Source organism: Entelurus aequoreus, linkage group LG06, assembly GCF_033978785.1.
Source record: "Entelurus aequoreus isolate RoL-2023_Sb linkage group LG06, RoL_Eaeq_v1.1, whole genome shotgun sequence".
Classification (NCBI taxonomy): domain Eukaryota; kingdom Metazoa; phylum Chordata; class Actinopteri; order Syngnathiformes; family Syngnathidae; genus Entelurus; species Entelurus aequoreus.
This window is the reverse complement of record NC_084736.1, coordinates 75212120-75231193: the sequence shown is the minus strand read 5'-3', so window position 1 is coordinate 75231193 and position 19074 is coordinate 75212120. Positions and strand designations below refer to the sequence as shown.

Sequence of the window (19074 nt, the reverse complement as noted above, 5' to 3'; positions counted from 1 at the left end):
ACAACAAAATTAGGCATCTTAATGTGTTAATTCCACGACTGTATATATCGGTATCGGTTGATATCGGAGTCGGTAATTAAGAGTTGGACAATATCGGAATATCGGCAAAAAAGCCATTATCGGACATCTCTGAAAAAAAGGTGCCTTGGCTCAAAAAAAGTTGAAAAACACTGGGTTAGGGTAACCCTAACCGGTATATTGTACAACCCTACTTCCTTCTTTTAAGTACCGTTTCAAAATTACCCATTTGGCACCTGTATCGGATCACATAAAAACGATACCCTGCCCTACTCCAAAAGAGCTTTTTATCATGGAAACAAAATCAGCATTAATAATTGTATTCTTGCATCAAACTTGATGGTGAGGCTCATGGGGCCGGGAAGAAACTGAAGGTCCAAATTGAAAACTTTTTCACTACTTTTGTGAACATGGCCAGACCCTAAATAGGATTGTGAAGACTTTGGTATTCGAAAAAAACAGAACAGCGCTTTTGAATGAAAGGATATTTGACCTACATCGACTGAAAGTTTCATATTAGGTGCAAAAATTTGAAAAGGAGAGTGCACATGCGGTCATAACCTTCTCACATCTGCATTGTGACGGAGAGGAAAGCAACTTGTCAGGAGCTGACAGAAGTTAAGCAGCAAAAGATGAGCGTCCTTGCTCGCCACAAACAAACTCTGTGGTTGAAACTTGCAGCTTGTAAGCGACAGAAGACAGTGAACTGATGCTTACATGACTTACATTTTCTCAACACTTTTGAGTGCCGCTGAATGGCACAGGAAGCTGACACAGGAACGGCTGCCCGTTGCAGTTTCCCGCCTTGCTTCCTTCCTTTCCTGGCTCCCTCTCTCCTGCCAACACTACCTGACATAACGCTGTGTGTGTGTGTGTGCGTGTGTGTGTGTGTGTGTGTGTGTGCGTGCGTGCGTGTGTGTGTGTGTGCAGGGACACCACACCCACATCGTGTTACTTCATGCACAACACAATAATGAGGAATGTTACCCGACTTGTACCACTCACGCATCGCCACACTGGTGAAGTCATCATAATAATCAATGTTGTAAAACAACACTTTCATCTTCTTTATGAACTTTCGGTACTTTTGTGTGTTTTTATGTAGTAATTAATGGTAAAAATACATTTTTTATTTAACATTGAACAATGAGCTGATTATGATAACTATGCTGTCCAGCTGTCATATGTTGTTTCCTTACACTTCTTACTTGCAATTATTATACAATAAACTTAGGGCCTGATCTCCCAATATCCAAACTATAAAATTACCGTATTTTTCAAACTATAAGGCGCACTTAAAGGCCTACTGAAACCCACTACTACCGACCATGCAGTCTGATAGTTTATATACCGTATCAATGATGAAATCTTAACATTGCAACACATGCCAATACGGCCGGGTTAACTTATAAAGTGCAATTTTAAATTTCCCGGGAAACTTCCGGTTGAAAACGTCTATGTATGATGACGTTTGCGCGAGACGTCAATGGTTGAAGCGGAAGTATTGAGACACATTGTATCCCAATACAAACAGCTCTGTTTTCATCGCAAAATTCCACAGTATTCTGGACATCTGTGTTGGTGAATCTTTTGCAATTTGTTTAATGAACAATGGAGACTGCAAAGAAGAAAGCTGTAGGGGGGGATCGGTGTATTAGCGGCTGGCTGCAGCAACACAACCAGGAGGACTTTGAGTTGGATAGCAGACGCGCTATCGCATCGATGATCGGGTGAAGTCCTTCGTCGCGCCGTCGATCGCTGGAACGCAGGTGAGCACGGGTGTTGATGAGCAGATGAGGGCTGGCGTAGGTGGATAGCTAATGTTTTTAGCATAGCTCTGTTGAAGTCCCGTAGCTAAGTTAGCTTCAATGGCGTCATTATCAACAGCATTGCTAGGCTTCGCCAGGCGGTACAGCATTAACCATGTGGTTACAGGTCCAGAGTTTGGTAGTATTGTTGATCTTCTGTCTATCCTTTCAGTCAGGGGCTTATTTATTTTGTTTCTATCTGCATTTAAGCACGATGCTATCACGTTAGCTTCGTAGCTAAAGTGCTTCACCGATGTATTGTCGTGGGGATAAAAGTCACTTTAAATGTCCATTTCGCGTTCTTGACTCTCATTTTCAAGAGGATATAGTATCCGAGGTGGTTTAAAATACAAATCCGTGATCCACAATAGAAAAAGGAGAAAGTGTGGAATCCAATGAGCCAGCTTGTACCAAAGTTACAGTCAGAGCGAAAAAAGATACGTCCTGCACTGCACTCTAGTCCTTCACTCTCACGTACCTCATCCACAAATCTTTCATCCTCGCTCAAATTAATGGGGTAATCGTCGCTTTCTCGGTCCGAATCGCTCTCGCTGCTGGTGTAAACAATGGGGAAATGTGAGGAGCCCTTCAACCTGCGACATCACGCTACTTCCGGTACAGGCAAGGCTTTTTTTTATCAGCGACCAAAAGTTGCGAACGTTATCGTCGATGTTCTCTACTAAATCCTTTCAGCAAAAATATGGCAATATCGCGAAATGATCAAGTATGACACATAGAATGGATCTGCTATCCCCGTTTAAATAAGAACATTTCATTTCAGTAGGCCTTTAAGATGCTTTCAATTTCTCAAAACTCGACAGTGCGCCTTATAACTAATGTCGCTAATGTACGGCATAATTCTGGTTTTGCTTACAGACCGCGAAGCAATTTTATTTGGTAGATGGTGTAAGGATAAGTGTGACCAGTAGATGGCAGTCGCACATAAGAGATACGTGTAGACTGCAATATGACTCAATAAACAACACCAACATTTTATATGTTCCATTGAAACACATGGCGCTCAAAAATCTATCAACACTTTTTAGTACGACTTAGGTAAGCTATGAAGCCGCACTGCTTGATGGATTGTACTGTGCTTCAACATCCATCCATCCATCCATCCATCCATCCATCTTCTTCCGCTTATCCGAGGTCGGGTTGTGGGGGCAGCAGCCTAAGCAGGGAAGCCCAGACTTCCCTCTCCCCAGCCACTTGGTCCAGCTCCTCCCGGGGATCCCGAGGCGTTCCCAGGCCAGCCGGGAGACATAGTCTTCCCAACGTGTCCTGGGTCTTCCCTGTGGCCTCCTACTGGTCGGACGTGCCCGAAACACCTCCCTAGGGAGGCGTTCGGGTGGCATCCTGACCAGATGCCCGAACCACCTCATCTGGCTCCTCTCGATGTGGAGGAGCAGCGGCTTTAGTTTGAGCTCCTTCCGGATGGCAGAGCCTTTCACCCTATCTCTAAGGGAGAGCCCCGCCACCCGGTGGATGAAGCTCATTTCGGCCGCTTGTACCCGTGATCTTGTCCTTTCGGTCATAACCCAAAGCTCATGACCATAGGTGAGGATGGGAACGTAGATCGACCGGTAAATTGAGAGCTTTGCCTTCCGGCTCAGCTCCTTCTTCACCACAACGGATCAATACAGCGTCCGCATTACTGAAGACGCCGCACCGATCCGCCTGTCGATCTCACGATCCACTCTTCCCTCACTCGTGAACAAGACTCCGAGGTACTCGAACTCCTCCACTTGGGGCAAGATCTCCTCCCCAACCCGGAGATGGCACTCCACCCTTTTCCGGGCGAGAATCATGGACTCGGACTTGGAGGTGCTGATTCCCATCCCAGTCGCTTCACACTCGGCTGCGAACCGATCCAGTGAGAGCTGAAAGATCTTGGCCAGATGAAGCCATCAGGACCACATCATCTGCAAAAAGCAGAGACCTAATCCTGCAGCCCCCAAACCAGATCCCCTCAACGCCTTGACTGCGCCTAGAAATTCTGTCCGTAAAAGTTATGAACAGAATCGGTGACAAAGGGCAGCCTTGGCGGAGTCCAACCCTCACTGGAAACTGGTCCGACTTACTGCCGGCAATGCGGACCAAGCTCTGACACTGATTATACAGGGAGCGGACCGCCACAATCAGACAGTCCGTTACCCCATACTCTCTGAGCACTCCCTACAGGACTTCACGGGGTACACGGTCGAATGCTTTCTCCAAGTGCTTCAACATATGAGTATTATTATGGTATGTGTATAAGGTAAGATATTATCTGGTGTTTTGTATTTGGGATCTGCATAAGTCCTAAAAGTTTGTCATTAAAACAGTTAGCTCCATCTTTTGACACTTCTTCCACCCCCGTCCTTGCACGCTACACCGCTGCAACAAAGATGACAGGGAGAAGACGCTGTCGAAAGTGAGCCACGTCAATAAAACCGCTCACAAAAAGGTGCATCCGGAAGCGACTGTCAGAAAGCAGCTTGAAGATGATCTGTAAAACATCCTCTATGCAACGTTTTGACCAAAGAACCACCGTTACATGTTATGTAGACCACAAGGAAGTCTTTTACATTTAGAAAAAAAAAAATCATAAAATGACTTCTTTAAAGGCCTACTGAAATGAAATGGATAGCAGATCCATTCTGTGTCATACTTGATCATTTCGCGATATTGCCATATTTTTGCTGAAAGGATTTAGTAGAGAACATTGATGATAAAGTTCGCAACTTTTGGTCGCTGATAAAAAAAAAGCCTTGCCTGTACCGGAAGTAGCGTGATGTCACAGGTTAAAAGGCTCCTCACATTTCCCCATTGTTTACACCAGCAGCGAGAGCGATTCGGACCGAGAAAGCGACGATTACCCCATTAATTTGAGCCAGGATGAAAGATTCGTGGATGAGGGACGTGAGAGTGAAGGACTAGAGTGCAGTGCAGGACGCATCTTTTTTCGCTCTGACCGTAATTTAGGTACAAGCTGGCTCATTGAATTCCACACTCTCTCCTTTTTCTATTGTGGATCACAGATTTGTATTTTAAACCACCTCGGATACTATATCCTCTTGAAAATGAGAGTCGAGAACGCGAAATGGACATTCACAGTGATTTTTATCTCCACGACAATACATCGGTGAAGCACTTTAGCTACGGAGCTAACAAGATAGCATCGGGCTTAACTGCAGATAGAAACAAACGAAATAAACCCCTGACTGGAAGGATAGACAGAAGATCAACAATACTATTAAACCATGGACATGTAACTACACGGTTAATGCTGTACCGCCTGGCGAAGCTTAACAATGCTGTTGCTAACGACGCCATTGAAGCTAACTTAGCTACGGGACCTCACAGAGCTATGCTAAAAACATTAGCTCTCCACCTACGCCAGGCAGCCCTCATCTGCTCATCAACACCCGTGCTCACCTGCGTTCCAGCGATCGACGGCGCGACGAAGGACTTCACCCGATCATCGATGCGATAGCGCGTCTGCTATCCAACTCAAAGTCCTCCTGGTTGTGTTGCTGCAGCCAGCCGCTAATACACCGATCCCACCTACAACTTTCTTCTTTGCAGTCTTCATTGTTCATTAAACAAATTGCAAAAGATTCACCAACACAGATGTCCAGAATACTGTGGAATTTTGCGATGAAAACCGAGCTTTTTGTATTGGATACAAGGTGTCCGAATACTTCCGTTTCAACCATTGACGTCACGCGCATACGTCATCATACATAGACGTTTTCAACCGGAAGTTTAGCGGGAAATTTAAAATTGCACTTTATAAGTTAACCCGGCCGTATTGGCATGTGTTGCAATGTTAAGATTTCATCATTGATATATAAACTATCAGACTGCGTGGTCGGTAGTAGTGAGTTTCAGTAGGCCTTTAATGCCCCCATATAATTTGCCTTTTGTATGAAAATAGACCCGCTTATCGGCAGTGCGCATTATAATCCGGTGCGCCCTATGGTCCAGAAAATGCGGTACATATACTATTAGTTGGTGTGTTGCATGTGCTCTATTAATACTGCAAGTGCAATTGAAAAGTGGTGCAGACCGCTTTATTTAAAAGAGGTTTTTGCATGTTCTACTGGCATTATGTGTCCTACACGTTCATGTGGTCATGCTCTTCAACCTGTGTGCCATGTTGTCGAACTACAGCAGCACACATCAATCATCTGTAACACCTTCCTGCGATATGGAATTGTCATCAAGACAACAGAAACTATTTTTAGCGCACTGATGGTGCGGGGGAGCAGGGAGGCGGTGCACCAACTCAATCTGGAATGATACAAACGCAAGAAAATATATTTTGAAAGACGTTTTTTTGCTTTAGTAACCTCTTTACTGTATTAGGGGGAAAAAAACAACATTAAAAAAAAAAAGCTGTTTTAATCAGCCCATTAGGTCATCCAGTAGACAAAGAATTATAAAATGATATTGCTGAATAGACAACATGACTAATAGTTTTTATTTGTGACAGTCCAAATATGTTGACGCACACACACACACATACTTTTCAGACAAGAGGTAGTCACTTGAAAGGATTTTCACTTCACAGGTGTGCTTGAAGCTCATAGAGAGATTGCCAAGAGTGTGCAAAACAGTAATCAAGAGCAAATGGTGGCTATTTTGAAGAAACAAGAATATAAAACATGTTTTCAGTTATTGCACCATTTTTGGTTAAGTACATAACTCCTCATGTGTTCATTCTTAGTTTTTGTCGATCAAAAGCAGATTTATAAAAAAATAAAAAATAAAGAAAACCCATTGAATGAGAAGTTGTGTCCAAACCTTTAGCCTGTACTGTGTAAGTATTAAAATACGGCACCGTTTAATTTTAGTACTGACAAAAAAATGGTTGGTACCTATCAAAATACCAAATTTAGTAGCCAACCTCAGTGTTTCCCATAAACTGCCAAGATACCTGTGGCGGTGGGGGCGTGGCTATGGGCGTAGTCACCATGACATCATCGAGTAATTTGCATAATTTACTACAATGATATGATTTTCTCTAAAAAGGCTAAAAAAATGTATACTTACTAATTAATAATAACAGTTTTGTTTTAAACGTCCATCCATCCATCCATCCATTTTACAATATAATTACAACACTTTATGTACATATTTATATACAGATTTGAACAATAAGTTATTCACTGAAATATATTTATTAATTGTGGTTCTTACAAAAAATATATCTTACAAAATATAAAAGCTAAAATGTCTCTTAAAGCTCTACCCCTTTAATTAGTGCATACTAAATAATTTAACTTTAGCCTACTACTACAACCATATTATTTACCAGCAACATAAAGTGAAACAGAGGCAGAGGTGTCCTGCCACAGTCAGTAACAAATAAACAGAAAACAGTAGTGGTCAAATACAAATAAGGCAACAAGAGAAGTATCCTACACTTCTCTTTTGTAAAGTAAATCCGAACAGCCTATATGGGCATCTACATCAATGATATGATTTTCCTCAGAAGCTGGACAGGACAAAAAAAAAAAAAAAAAAAAAGTTTTTATTTTTATTTTTATATTTTTTAAAATTTGTGGCGGTCGTAATTCTTTTGTGGCGGGCCGCCACAAATAAATGAATGTGTGGGAAACACTGAACCTGAGAGGTACCTGTCAGCACTTGCATTTAAAAACAAGGAACATGTTCATACAAAATAAAGTTCCCACATCCGGCATGAAGTCATCAAAAAGAGTGCTCGGCTCAAGTAATAGTATTCATGGGATCATCTCCAGTGCTGAAGAGGAAATGTTAATACTTTAAGATTCCAATTGAAAAAATATGGCCATATTACGGGAAAGTATTTAAAGGTGAGGGCGACAACAAAGGAAAGTTCCAGGAGCAAAAAGGAGGGTTGGTAGAAGAGTAGGCAGGTCAAACACGCCTTGCAGTGACCGCTAAATATCACTCTAAATAGACAGTTACTAGTATTGCTTTGATATTCTGTAACATTTATAACAAACCCTTTATTCATTGAATCATAAATACTGACACAGTGAATTTGCAAACAGCTAAAATTATACACAAAGCAAACTGAAGTCTGCAACCCAAGAATATACAACAATTCTTCTCAACAAAAGAGGAGAAATATAATCGCAGAGAAAAATGTAATTTAAAACATTTGTACGCACGTACAACACTTAAGACCTTCAGTATATCAGTATGTGGGATTAAATGATGGAATGGATTAAGCAAAGAAATCAAACAATGTACTAGGGTTGTACGGTATACCGGTATTAGTTTAGTTTTTTATTATCTGCGGTCACTCGAACGAGTATGACGATCCTCCTGGTAGGGGTGTATCCCTTTATGGAGGATGCCTGTGCGTGACTTTGTTTTACCTGGGGAGACTGGTGCACAGACAGTCACCACACGATCCTTGACAGAATCGGGTCAGGGTCCAGTGGCATGGAGTCCTAGACGACTGGGGACCCTTTTTCTGCTGCAGCCTTCTTCCGCCATCGCAGCCGTTGTGGTAGTTCTTAAATTTAATTAATTATTCATCGTCATCAGCCGTTGTCAGTCCACTGCTGGACGAAAGCCTCAGCATGTTTTCTGCCATAGTGAACGATCTCTAGCAGCTCCCTGCCACTGCACTGTTCCCCAATATTTGTCTATTTCATCTCGCCATCTCACTCTTTGTCTTCCTCTATTTCTGCTCCCATCCATGGGTCTCCATGATGTCATTAGGGAAGTCCATCTATTATCTGTTCTCCTACTGATATGTCCAGCCCACTTCCACTTACTTAATTTGATAGTTCTCATAATAATGTCATGTTTTGCTTTATTCATTATTGATGTGTTTCTTGCTACTTTATGTTGTATCTTTTTTACATGAGGTTTCCAATTCATTTTATCATCTATTGTTACACCCCAAAAATGTGTTTTCTTTTACCCTTTCAATGTCTACTCCGTCTATTTGTATTTGACTTTCCCTTCTGAAGAGCGGTATAGCTCGGTTGGTAGAGCGGCCGTGCCTAGCAACTTGAGGGTTCCAGGTTCGATCCCCGCTTCCGCCATCCAAGCCCCTGCCGTCGTGTCCTTAGGCAAGACACTTTACCCACCTGTTCCCAGTGCCACCCACACTGGTTAAATTAGGGATGTCCGATAATATCGGACTGGCGATATTATCGGCCGATAAATGCTTTAAAATGTAATATCGGAAATGATCGGTTTCAAAATTATCGGTATCGGTTTCAAAAAGTAAAATGTATGACTTTTTAAACGGACGTAGGGAGAAGTACAGAGCGCCAATAAACCTTAAAGGCACTGCCTTTGCGTGCCGGCTCAGTCACATAATATCTACGGCTTTTCACACACACAAGTGAGTGCAAAGCATACTTTGTCAACAGCCATACAGGTCACACTGAGGGTGGCCGTATAAGCAACTTTAACACTGTGACAAATATGCGCCACACTGTGAACCCACACCAAACAAGAATGACAAACACATTTCGGGAGAACATCCGCACCGTAACACAACATAAACACAACAGAACAAATACCCAGAACCTCTTGCAGCACTAACTCTTCCGGGACGCTACAATATACACCCCCCAACCCAGCCCCGCCCACCTCAACCTCCTCATGCTCTCTCAGGGAGAGCATGTCCCAAATTCCAAGCTGCTGTTTTGAGCCATGTTAAAAAAAAAAAATGCACTTTGTGACTTCAATAATAAATATGGCAGTACCATGTTGGCATTTTTTTTTCCATAACTTGAGTTGATTTATTTTTGGAAAACCTTGTTACATTGTTTAATCACAACAAAATTAGGCATAATAATGTGTTAATTCCACGACTGTATATATCGGTATCAGGTTGATATCGGAATCGGTAATTAAGAGTTGGACAATATCGGCAAAAAAGCCATTATCGGACATCTCTAGTTTAAATGTAACTTACATATTGGGTTTCACTATGTAAAAGCGCTTTGAGTCACTAGAGAAAAGCGCTATACAAATATAATTCACTTGTACTGTTACCAAGTAGCATTATTTTAGTCTTACTGAGATTCAAAGATCGTCTGTTTTTGTCAAACCGTCTTTTTACTTTGTTCATTTCTTCTGTTATTATTTGTATTATCTTCTGAGTGTTCTAGCCTGAACAAAATGCTGTTGTGTCGTCTGCAAATATTACTAACTTTAAATAATTCAGCGGGGACCCAACTTTCCCCTTTTAACCTGAGAATAATGATTAAAAATAGTTAAAACAAACGATACAAGCCTAGACTGACCATACGTCCTTTTTTGCAGGGCTGTCCGGGCGGAGTTTCTTAAATGCCTCAAATCTCCGGCATTTTGATTTTCAATGTACGTTCAGGATTAAGAAGGGGTTAACAACAAAACAAATTGTGAAGGTGTGCGCACGCAGCAGCATTGGTGAGGGAGGGGCAGAGACAGAGAGCGAGAGAGTTATGATAAACGCGCATGCGTCGCCAGGCTCTGCTTTTTATCCATAGTTTATCAGATTTAATTTTTTATTATCTATAGCAGGGGTGTCAAAAGTGTGCCCCGGAGGCCATTAGCGGCCCACAGCTAATGTTTTAAAGACCCACGGCACAATCTAAAAATATAATTAAAATAAACAAAGACATAACAAAAGTGAAATAAAAAAGCTTAAAGGTTAAATGTAATTTAGAAAAAGTTGCAATGTTGACTAATAAAACAAAGCTGTTTTTTTTCTTTCAAACTGTCATTGCTCAAAACATAATATTGAATCAAAATCAATGTTATTATGAATTATTGACCTATCCAAGGTTCCCATTACTTCACATCAAATATTCCACTAAGAAAAATATTTTTAGTGGAAGATTTTGCATATTTTGTGTGTTTGCCTTTAAAAACATAGATTTGTTTGACATAAAAGGGCGGAAAACAAACAAACAAAAAAAACAACATAAAAACAACTAAAACATTTTGAAATGAGGGATGGATGTGAAGTTGATGTAGACTCCAGAGATTTAAGCGTTAAATATAAAATGTATGTATGCCCTGGCACACCATTATCATCATTTCATGACCCAAGCAAAACACTTTTTACACTTTTATACTGAAATAAATACACCTACAACTTATTAAATAAAAACATAGAAAAAACTACCAGCAGCGGTAAAGTTTAGATCCATGAAGGAAAGAAGAAAGTGAATGAATGTTTATAACTGAATACATTTACATTTGTATACACATTTGTTTTCTTTTTTTGTTATAATTTTTAATGAATTAACATTTTATGACAACCTTTTTCCAAAACACAATACAGAATGTGAGATATAACAGGATAATGCATACGTAGGGATGATGTTTGATGAGAAATTATCGAGTTCGAGCCCATCATCGAATCCTCTTATCGAACCGATTCCTTATCGATTCTCTTATCGAATCCAGATAGGTTGTTGTATATGGAAAAAAACACAATATTTGGTTTAACAAAAGCTCACTTTTATTTTATAAGAATAAAATAAAATAAAATAAATAAATAAATATTGACTGTTACTCCCCTAAAAAAATAAAATAAAAAAATATTGACTGTTGTTACCCAAAGTATATTAAGTGGGATTTTTCAGAAAAACAAATATATACAGTAACACAAAAACAACCTGTCTCTGTGATCACTATAGGTGAATAGCCATGCCTTGAGGCGTTTTTTTCCGGTCCATTATTTTTGCTGCTTGTGTGACATCACAGGAAATGACGTAGTTAAGAGGGGAGGAGTATATTTACAGCTAGCAGCTAGAATTCACCAACTCGAGTATTTCATATATATATATATATATATATATATATATATATATATATATATATATATATATATATATATATATATATATATATTAGGGCTGCAACTAACGATTAATTTGATAATCGATTAATCCGCCGGTTATTACTTCGATTAATCGATTAATAATCGGATAAAAGAGACAAACTACATGTATATCCTTTCCAGTATTTTATTAAAAAACAGCATACTGGCACCATACTTATTTTGATTATTGTTTCTCAGCTGTTTGTACATGTTGCAGTTTATAAATAAAGGTTTATTTAAAAAAAAAAAAAAAAAAAAAATATATACATATATATATATATATATATATATATATATATATATATATATATATATATATATATACATATATATATTTTAAAAAGCCTCTGTGCATGCGCATAGCATAGATTTAACGAATCGATGACTAAATTAATCGGCAACTATATTTATAATCGATTTTAATCGATTTAATCGATTAGTTGTTGCAGCCCTAATATATATATATATATATATATATATATATATATATATATATATATATATATATATATATATATATATATATATATATATATGAAATACTTGACTTTCAGTGAATTCTAGCTATATATATATATATATATATATATATATATATATATATATATATATATATATATATATATATATATATTTATTTATTTATTTATTTTATTATACATATAAATAAAATAAATACTTGAATTTCAGTGTTCCGGAGGCTATCCAGTAGATGGCAGTATTGTCCTGTTTAAGAGTGTCACAACATTGCTGTTTACGGCAGACGAACTGCTTTACGGTAGACAAAAACGTGACTGCTGTTGTTGTGTGTTGTTACCGTGCTGGGAGGATGTTAATGAAACTGCCTAACAATAAACCCACATAAGAAACCAAGAACTTCGCCCTCGATCCTCCTACAGTTATAACGTGATTGGGCAGGCACGCTGTTTATATCGTGGGAAAGCGGACGTGAAAACAGACTGTCGCCGCTGTCCCCACTCAGGTCCGCATTGAGCTGGAGGGGGCGGGGCCCCCAGCTCCGGCTGAATTCCGGGAGTTTATCGGGAGGAAATGTCTTCCGGGAGGTTATCGGGAGAGGCGCTGAATTCCGGGAGTCTCCAGGTAAAACCGGGAGGGTTGGCAAGTATGCCCACAGGGCATTTCTTGTGGGACGGGTTTCGACTAAAGAACCAACTCTTTTTCTTTACTATAGTGGCCTCGATACTGGGAACCGGTTCTCAAAAGGGGATTCGAGTCCATGGAATCGGTTCTTTTCTTATCGAACAACCGGGAGAACCGGTTTCGAACATCATCCCTATGCATACGTTTATAAAAAAATTCAAAACGCTTACAAAAAAGTGGCACCCCAAAAATGTACTGTGGGACCCCATTTTCATGACTTGATGGGGTCCCTGGGACCCCATTTTGAACATTCCTAGCGCCAACACTGCTGTCAACAGAGGAGAAAAAATGCTTTATTTAAATAAATATATTATTTATAAAGCAAGTTCGAGTATCATTGGCAAATTTTCACCTAGTCCCGGCCTTGGCACGCATATATGTGTCCTCTTTTTGGGATTTCAGAATATATTTCAGCTTATACAAGCCACACTTTGGACATTAATACTCAGGCAGATAGGAACACATAAATAAATACAATAATAAATACAAAATGAAAGTTGAAAAACATGTTGGGACAAGGACGGTGTAGTCTTTTTAAATACGTGTCGTGGATTAATTTCCACACTTAAGTCTTTTTTAAACACGCGTGGTGGATTATATTCACACTCCTGCCATTTCAAATGTATACAAAACTTCTACTCACCATTTCTGTGGCGTTCCTGTTGTTCGTGTGGCCGCTGTGTCCGGGACAAGCTACATTTACAAGCAGCTTTTTAAAAAACAAAAACTGCTCCGGCAACAGGAAATAGTTCAGTAATCTTGTCGAATTTCCCCTCTCGTCGTTCCTTCTTGTCGTGTTTCTTTCACTTTATTCACGCTGTCAGTCGCGACACTCAACACTTTAATGTTCACGAGGTGCGTTCAGGTAACCTCCGGAAATGAGCCTTCTCGAATGGAATGGACCGCGCAGGCTTAGGCGGACCCAGACAAATATCGACAGCGTTGGCACGTACAATCATAATGATACTCTCGTGATGTGATCGATATATTTCAGTTATCTTTTTAATTTGTTTATGTTGACATTGCTTTTTTTTCTTCTTCATTTTTCCATTTGATTTTTATTGACATCCAGCATCAGACATTCCTATCCATTACATCATATTCACATAAATCATAAATCTATTGTCTGCCCTAAATGTCAAAATATTTTTGTTTATATCCCATCCATACCACCTACCCCCCCCCACCAAAAAAAGAAACAACAAAAAACAAAGTAATATCTACAAATACATCAATTAAATAAACAGAAAAAAATAGAATAAATACAATAAATAATAATACATTAAAAATAATAATAATCAGAAATAAAATAAAATATAAACATACACATATATATATATATATATATATATACTACCGTTCAAAAGTTTTGTGGAATAGCCTTCATTTCTAAGAACAAGAATAGACTGTCGAGTTTCAGATGAAAGTTGTCTTTTTCTGGCCATTTTGAGCGTTTAATTGACCCCACAAATGTGATGCTCCAGAAACTCAATCTGCTCAAAGGAAGGTCAGTTTTGTAGCTTCTGTAACGAGCTAAACTGTTTTCAGATGTGTGAACATGATTGCACAAGGGTTTTCTAATCATCAATTAGCCTTCTGAGCCAATGAGCAAACACATTGTACCATTAGAACACTGGAGTGATAGTTGCTGGAAATGGGTTTCTATACACCTATGTAGATATTTCACCAAAAACCAGACATTTGCAGATAGAATAGTCATTTACCACATTAGCAATGTATAGAGTGTATTTCTTTAAAGTTAAGACTAGTTTAAAGTTATCTTCATTGAAAAGTGAAAAGTACAGTGATTTTCCTTCAAAAATAAGGACATTTCAATGTGACCCCAAACTTTTGAACGGTAGTATATATATATATATATATATATATATATATATATATATATATATATATATATATATATATATATATATATATATATATATATATATATATATATATATATATATATATATATGCATACACACACATACATACATATGAATTTCCCCTAGGGATTAATAAAGTACTTTCTATTCTATTCTATTCTATTCTATTCTATTCTATAATATATATATATATATATATATATATATATATATATATATATATATATATATATATATATATATATATATATATATATATATATATATATATATATATATACATACATACATACATATACACATACAGGGAGTAATCCCTTTTTTTTTTTTTTTTTTTTGAAGTACAATCACTAATTCGAAAAATTAAAGTCAGGTTTATGGGGCGTGACATAGTTGACCCAATTTTCCCAGTATGAAGTAAATTTCTCCAATTTATAATTAATAAAGGCAGTTATCTTCTCCATTTTATATATGTCCATTGTTGTTTCCATCCATTGCTTCAAAGTTGGGCTCTCCTGGGATATCCATTTCCTAGTAATGGTCTTTTTAACAAGCCACCAGTAGGATATTCATTAAGTGTTTATCTTTCTTCAGCCAGTCCTGAGGTACATGTCCAAAAAACAAAGTTTTACTTTCGAGGGGTATTTCACGTTTGAAAATATCCTGTAGAGCTTGGTGTATCTCTTTCCAATAGTCCTTTAAGGTGGAGCAGTCCCAGAAAACATGGTAGTGATTTACATTTGAATTCCCACAATTTCTCCAGCAGGCAGGGGAGTTGTTATCATAGTGAGACTTCTGAGAAGGTGTAATAAAATATCTGATCAAACTTTTCCAGCCAAACTCCCTCCACTTAGGCAAGCTGGTACAAGTCCATTCCATATTATTGTCCATTCTTCCTCAGATATAGTTATCCCTCCTTCCTTCTCCCATTTTGTTTTAATATATGAAGTTGAATATGATTGCATATTCAACAGACCCTTATACAAGCATGAAACAGTTCTATCAATAATTTCTGAATTCTAGGCTTTGGTAAACAGTTCAATCAAACATATACTCGTCTTTGTGACACTTTTCACCTTCGTATTAACAAAATGCCGCAACTGCAAATATCAATAGAAGTTTTGGTTTTCTAATATACATGTCCTTTTAATAGTTTCAAAACTAAGCATTTTGTTATCTCTAATGTTGACATTGCTATACGTTTATACTGTAAGAAAATAGCAGTTTTTCTTTTTCCTTTGCTTGTTTTGCACTCTTGACTATTAATTGTGTAATACACTGAAATACTGTATTTTCCCCCATCTTGATGATATTGTTACATTGTCTTATATTGTTGTTTTACACATATGTACATTTGTCCGGCGAAAATATTTGTCCGGTGTTTAATTCTGCTTATAATTATCATCATCTTCCCTCAGGCCGTAACTCTTGAACGCATCATAATTATCCCCTCAATCCCCCCCCAAAAATGGATTAACTGGCTGGAATATAAAGACAATATAAACGTGGATGCATATGCAAAAGTGCAATATATTTATCTGTACAGTAATCTATTACTTTTTTTATCCTGCACTACCATGAGCTAATGCAACGAAATTTCGTTCTTATCTGTACTGTAAAGTTCAAATTTTAATGACAATAAAAAGGAAGTCTAAGTCTAAGTCTAACAACTTGAAATATCACAAAATCCCTCCATGATTTCAAAAGGTATCGGTCTAGTATTGGTATTGGCAATACTCCTTTACTTGGGAGTATTTATCTCTAATTATTTTCGTCTTGAATTACCGTATTTGAACTGTAATTCCAAATAATGTCAAATTTGACCCCTTTATTTTTTTATTTCTTTTATTTATTTATTTTTTAAAAACTTTTATTTATAAATTTCAACATTTACAAACAGACAAGAAACAATCAAATAAGTACAAAAATAGTACAAAACAGTACAAAAAGAGTACAAAGCAGCGCCAGGGGGTTATAAATTCAAAGTAACTAAAATACAGTGCAATATATATATATATATGTATATATATATATATATATATATATATATATATATATATATATATATATATATATATATATATATATATATATATATATATATATATATATATATATATATATATATATATATATATATATATATATATATATATATATATATATATATATATATATATATATATATATATATATATATATATATATATATAATATAAACAAAGTGCAAAGCCATAGGCTCACTCAATTTCAGTAAATAACTTAAATTTGGAACACAGCATCATCGTTTTCACAGCTTTTTGGTTGTTAGAGGTAGTGAGTGTTTTAAAGTAGAGTTCTAATTCTTTTTTAAAGGCACAAAAGACAGGTCGGGTATTGAGAAACTTACATTTATGAATATAAAACTTATCCAATAGTATAATGAGGTTGCAAAGGTAAAATTCCTTTTCAAATTTTTCTTCATAGAGTGTAAAACCAAATATAATTTGACCCCTTTATAATTGACTATTTGTAGTAAACAGACAGTGTACTTCCTGCCAGGTGAGGCTGTTGTTCTGTCAGGAGCGGCTATTTCCAACAATGTTGTTATGTAGCTTATTTTAAGGTAAACTGTATAAACTGCTATTATATATACCTATACTAATAATTTATTGCAGCATATGGTTGTAATAAACAACCTCAGTACGATAATTTTCCACAAAATACGATATGTTAAGCCTCTGGTACGATCATGTGTCATTTCCCATCTGGCAACACTCTTAAACACAACAAACACCAATGCAGGACATTTTTAAAGCCAAGTTATCGAAATGATTTTTTTAATGTAAGTCTGAGGCAAGATGTGGTGAGTTAACTTGAAGGCAGGACTGGCTCCCCAAAAAATAGTTTAACTGAAGAATCGCTAAACCTGGAAGGTATTAAACTGAACGTTTAAAGCAAAAGCAGCACTAGTGTAAGAAACTTCCAAGGGTACCTGAACGCACCACGACTCAGTTTGACATTCCCTCAGTTGTGACTTTGTCTTGCAGCAAAACTATTATTAAATAAATACAAAACAACTGTTCACACAACACTTTTATTGTATGAGCTCACCACGTCTTTTTGCAGCATATATCTTTATATCAAACGTTGACATGAACGTTGTACGATCAGCAGCCACTAACGGGTGTTTCCTGCAGCCTGCCGTGCCCAAAAAAAGAAGCCAAATTTCGTCTCATAATCACTTTACAAATACACTTTTTTTTTTCAACCTTCCCGCATATTTTGACTTGATTGTAACAATATATTTTTTTAAATTCGTATTTGTTCTTTATCCTAAATCTCTGATTGTATTTAAATTATTTTATTTTCTATTGTTGTCATTTATTTTTAATCTAATTACTATTATCATCCTTATCCATTAACATTTTTTTTACATCTTCTTTTCAAAATTATCTTTAATCTCCCATGTATTGTAATGGGTCTTATTTTCTATTACTTTATCAATGTTTGCTTAGTCATATTTTATTTACTCCTGCTCGATCGATTTACAGCTCAATTATTATTAGACATAGTTGAAATAATTAGTTCATGACAATGTAAAAATGAATGATCAAAGGATCAGAAATGGACATTGTTAGAAATGACAGGATTTAATATATTCTGGTTCTTCCTGCTACTTTTCCACAGACACGCTGAATTGTTGTTGGAAACAAAAAAACTCATTTATAAAGTGAACAATTGTCACACCGTGGTGAGGGATGTCTTGTCTTGGTTTTTTCTGTCTTGTGAATTTCATGTTTTAGTTTGAAAAGTAATAATAATAATAATAATAGATTTGATTTGTAAAAAAAAAAGAAAAAAAAAGCACTTTACATTGAGTAAACAACCTCAAAGTGCTTCGGTGTATTAAAAACAATAAAATAAAAGATAATAAAAAAATAAAATAAAATAAAAACTAGAACAGCCAAATAGCTAAAACTAGTATGCATATATCTAAAAAAAAATAATCATTTTTTAAAAGCATCCACAGTCTGTGGTGCCCTCAGGTGGTCAGGGAGAGCGTTCCACAGACTGGGAGCGGCGGAGCAGAAAGCCCGGTCTCCCATTGTTCGTAGCTTAGTCCTCGGAGGTTAGCCTGTCCGGAGCAGAGGTGTCGTGTGGAGGATTTGGGGCTGAGTAGTTCTTTGAGGTAGAGGGGGGGCATTTCCATGGAGGCACTGGTGGGTTAGTAGGGAGACTTTGAATTCAATCCTGAGTGGAACAGGAAGCCAGTGAAGGGATTTAAGAGTTGGTGTGATTTGTTCATATTTCCGCACTCATCAGGATCCTAGCAGCACTATTCTGTATGTGTTGCATAATAACAATAGCATAAGTAACCCTCCTCTCATTTCAGGTCCCTTGC

The 19074-nt window shown here is 37.3% G+C and overlaps 1 protein-coding gene across 2 annotated transcripts in view; it reads right to left on the bottom strand.

Moving 5' to 3' along the window:
- Window positions 1–13709, bottom strand: part of vamp5 (vesicle-associated membrane protein 5) — a 28486-nt gene extending 14777 nt beyond the window's left edge. The window contains exon 1 of one of the 2 annotated variants that reach the window (XM_062049670.1): window positions 13448–13709. In XM_062049670.1, the coding sequence (XP_061905654.1) occupies window positions 13448–13450 (3 nt within the window). In that variant the 5' untranslated portion in view covers window positions 13451–13709. The remainder of the gene's footprint in view (window positions 1–13447) is intronic. The other variant, XM_062049671.1, reaches the window with a different exon arrangement.
- Between the last annotated feature and the right edge of the window lie 5365 nt (window positions 13710–19074).